This window comes from Limulus polyphemus, unplaced genomic scaffold, assembly GCF_000517525.1.
Source record: "Limulus polyphemus unplaced genomic scaffold, Limulus_polyphemus-2.1.2 Scaffold4334, whole genome shotgun sequence".
Classification (NCBI taxonomy): Eukaryota; Metazoa; Arthropoda; class Merostomata; order Xiphosura; family Limulidae; genus Limulus; species Limulus polyphemus.
In genome coordinates, this window is record NW_013669944.1 from 68,694 (window position 1) to 72,887 (window position 4,194).

Sequence of the window (4,194 nt, forward strand, 5' to 3'; positions counted from 1 at the left end):
CCTTCCTACGTATTGTAACGTGCCTTTGGTCGAGCAGGGGAACGTGCTTTTAGTCAGCTCCTTTACTGCAGTCTCGGCAACCGCCCCCCCCCCCCCACCCACACACACACTTTGAAACTCCTTCCTACATCACTGGTTCATAACTTTAGTAATAGGTGAACTGCATTATTTTGTTCTATTCACTTAAGCTCAGTTTAAGTCTATCATTATCAGCTTTAGCCAATATCTTAATATTTTCCCTATTTATTGGTTCGTTTCCAGAGGCGTCGCTTGGCACGGCACACGGGCCCCTGCTCTGAATTCCCAGTTAGTGTTTTGAAAAATCAGAATGGCTTATTCTTCTCATCGGGATTTAGGTTATGGAGACCTGGGAGGGCCAGGTGCTAGTTCGAACTCTTCCTCTCTCCTGAACTATTGTTAGTTGTTGATCTTTTGTTTGTTTGGATTTCTTTTGGTTTTTTTTTTGTTGTTGTTGTTACTACTTTCCTTTTCAGGGCCCTGCCCGTTTATTTTGTCTGATTATGATATCAGTTAGTATGGTTATTGTAGCTGTGTTCCGAGAGATTTCTGTTTGTGAATTTACCACTAACTGTATTATATGTAGAAGTAAAGGTGTAGAGTGCTGAATAGCGATTTTTATGATTAATATAATACAGTCTTTTTGATTTTGAGGGTTTCAGTATTGTCTTCTACATTCGTAAAATATGTTTTTGACTACTTCTGTTATTTGATTTACTGTTTGGGATCAGAATAGAAAACCATGGTCGATATAATACCGAGACGCTGAAAATTCCCGCGCCTATGGACCCGATACCCGAATGTTTTGAGCACTTAGCGACGCCACTGTTCGTTACAACTGTATATTGCATATCTCTTAATACTTGAATATAATGTAGGTCTCAAATTTGCATGCTAGTGTATACGCGTTTTTAACTCCCTAGTGGTAGAACCTATAAAGCCTAAATTACATTTAGAACATCTATATGGGTATCGAGAAGCTTTGCGCGAAATTCAACAAACACATTATTCTATACTTATTTCTCGAATATTGGATTTAACACAACATTGCTTTCACATACAAAAAGTCCTACGTTTGAAGAAGAGCTCATAAATGCGCTTGAAAGAATGCGATATTAAATATATAATTTTTGTTGCTCAGAAATTTTGTTTGTTTTTGTTAAGCACAATGCTGCACAGTTGGCTATTTGTGCTTTCCTCATCGCGGGACTCAAATCCCGATTTTTAGTGTTATAAGCCTTCAGATTTACAGCTGAGCCACTTGGGGCTACTTAGAAATATAATTTTATTGAATTATTCTTACATTTAAAATTAAGCATTTGCAATTTTACTTCTTAAGTCATATAGAAAAGATACACAGAACTCTGCTTCAAAACAACTGAACCTTCGTATTTCTATCCAAAATATATTTCATAGAAAATAAAAAAGCAATATTAAGACAAACTATTCCAAATGTCTTCTGGTAACAGCTAGAACACGTTAGCAAAAAGCCACATTAGTGGTAATGGCAGTGTATGGTTTAAGTCTTTAAGAGCTTACTACGCCATCTGTGCGGAATAGCGTTTCTTACCGAATGTCTGATGATCATATTTGTTGATGTTACATTACAACACTTTTGAGTGAGATTAATTCTGAAATACGAGATTTTTTGGCTTGCTTTTTGTTTGTATGGAAATAAAAGAAACAATTGGATGGCTTTGTAAATTACTGACACTGCTGGAATTTCCCCGGGTTACCCCTGAAGATTTTCGTTGTGGAAAATTTAATAAAAAGGAAGGGGTGAGTAATTTTATATTTAAAAGTTACAGATTGGTCGTGTTAATAGTAGTATAACTATTACTATTAGTTCATAATAGAAAAAAAAAAACACCAAAATTATTGTCGTTTAACATAATTTACGGTTTATCAAGTTTATGAAAGTTATAATGCTGCTCTGGGGCTTGCATTGCAAACTTATTGACCCCTAAATAGATTTGTAAACATTTTTCTAAACTATTTATACATTAAATTGCTTATGATTATATGATATGATATATGCTATTAGTATCACCAATATTATGGGCCGACTATCTCAATTACTACAAAACAATAGTATATAAATAATACTAATAACGGGGTAATATTTTTGTACAAGTCCTGCATAAAGTGTAAACATAAATACCATTAATATTGTAACAGATCCCATCAGTTAATGTTGGGGTTATTATGGATTTTATATAAAAGAATGAGTGATATCATCAAATTTTGGAGTAACACTAACAAGCGAAAACAAAATTTTTCAGTATGGGTTATATTATAAAATATGTATACCCAACCAGTAATGGATGGTTAAAAAACAAAGTTGGTAATACAAATGTTAAAGTTGATACACAATATAATGTAATGTGGCATAAGGCAATAGGTGTAATTTTAACTGAATGACTAAACTAGATCCAAGACATGGGCCTTGATAATTTTGTATTTTTGTAACAACAAAGTTTTTATAATAGTAATCTTAGTTGTATTGTAGTAATAACTCCTTCATGCTGTTTGAAACTCATAACATTTCCTCATTTAATCAAGGCAGAGATCATATACACATCAATGTAAAATGCATGCAAAACTATAATAAGCCTTGTCTTATTCTTTAATTTTATCTTGTCCAGAGTGCATGGATAATAGTCCTAATCCAGATCATTTTATGGGTAATAATAGAATTAATCTGAATCATGTATGTATTAAAAGTATTAAAAGTTTTCCCAAGGTTTTAAAGGAGGTCGGATATGCAATTCTCTTTCAGTTTTTGGTAGGTCAATAGATAGTGAGCAAATGCTTGAGAGTTTGAGAGTTGCTGATGTTACCTCAGTTTTTAAAGGAAGTGGTAAGTGTTGCCTTGTAAATTATAGGCCAGTTAGTCATACTTCTGTATTGGGAAAAAATCTGTAGAGAACATCTTAATCAAAAATGATATCGTAAATGAACGTGAATTCACCAAAGGGAAATTTTGCCTTACTAATCTGTTAATTTTTTGAGCCCATTGCCTGTCACCTGGACAAAGGAAATGGTTTGGACTTAGTGTTCTTAGGTTTTCAAAATGCTTTTGATAAGGTACCACAAAAAAAAGATTAGCTATGAAAATTCCATCAGTATAGGTTGGAGAAAGATCAGTTAAAGCCGAAGGCACGAACCTACTGAAGAGATTAAACAAGTAAGAATTTTTACAATGACCCCTTTCTCCTGTACTTAATTTTTACCTATGTAAGAGGCACTAACCCTCCAAAATACTTAGAACTGCAAGGGACAGCTTAAAACATAAACATATACCATGATTCCATAAATAATCAATACTTTTCTTAACCTTAAGCTCATGACTTTAATTGGATTTTAGGGTGGTTAAATTGAAGGAAACAAATGGTTGTTTTTAATGGATTGCTACCAAACTGGACCATTGTTACTAGTGGAGTACCTCAGGGGTCAGTGCTTTGGTCTTTGCTATTTCTTATTTACATTAATGATATTTATAGGGGCATAATTAATGAATTTGAAAGGTTTGCTGATCATATTGAACTCTTGGATATTTCTAGCTGTAGTGAAGATGTTTAGGTATTGAAAAATTACTTGAATCAGTTGTTAAGTTGGGAAAATATTTGGCAAATGACCTCTAATTATTGTAAATGCAAGGTAATGAAATGCATTTTGGTCACACATTTAATGTGGATAGGAACCAATCCAATAGCATGACTGGAGAAAAGGATTTTAGAATAGTGGTGGATAAGTCACTGAAGCCACTGAAACAGTGCTCTGTTGTTAGGAATAAAACTAATAAAATTTTATGGTGTATTTATAGACATATTGTTAAAAACCAAAAAAAGTAATTGTCTCCCTATACAAATCACTAGTTAAGTCTAACTTGGAATGCTGTGCACAGCTTTAGTATCCTTTCTAAATTGAGAGGGTTCAGAGAAGAAATACTAGGATGGAAGGGTTATCTTACAGGGATAGATTGAGATTTCATAACTTATTTTCTTTTGAGAAAAAATCAGCATAAGAGGTGATAAGGTTAAGGACTGATTTATTTTTTAAGTATTTTGAAGAAAATGTGATGAGAGGACACAAGATTTGGAAGAGACAAGTTAGACGGAAAGAGTTCCATATGGCACCCCCCCCCCCCCCACTCAATTTTTAAAAAAATTCATC

General features: G+C 33.6%; 1 protein-coding gene across 2 annotated transcripts in view; it reads left to right on the top strand.

Annotated features, from left to right (window-relative positions):
- The first annotated feature begins 1,456 nt into the window (after window positions 1–1,456).
- Window positions 1,457–4,194, top strand: part of LOC106470980 — a 15,784-nt gene continuing 13,046 nt past the window's right edge. For both annotated transcript variants that reach the window (XM_013931564.2, XM_022399624.1), the window contains exon 1: window positions 1,457–1,797. In XM_013931564.2, the coding sequence (XP_013787018.1) occupies window positions 1,687–1,797 (111 nt within the window). In that variant the 5' untranslated portion in view covers window positions 1,457–1,686. The remainder of the gene's footprint in view (window positions 1,798–4,194) is intronic.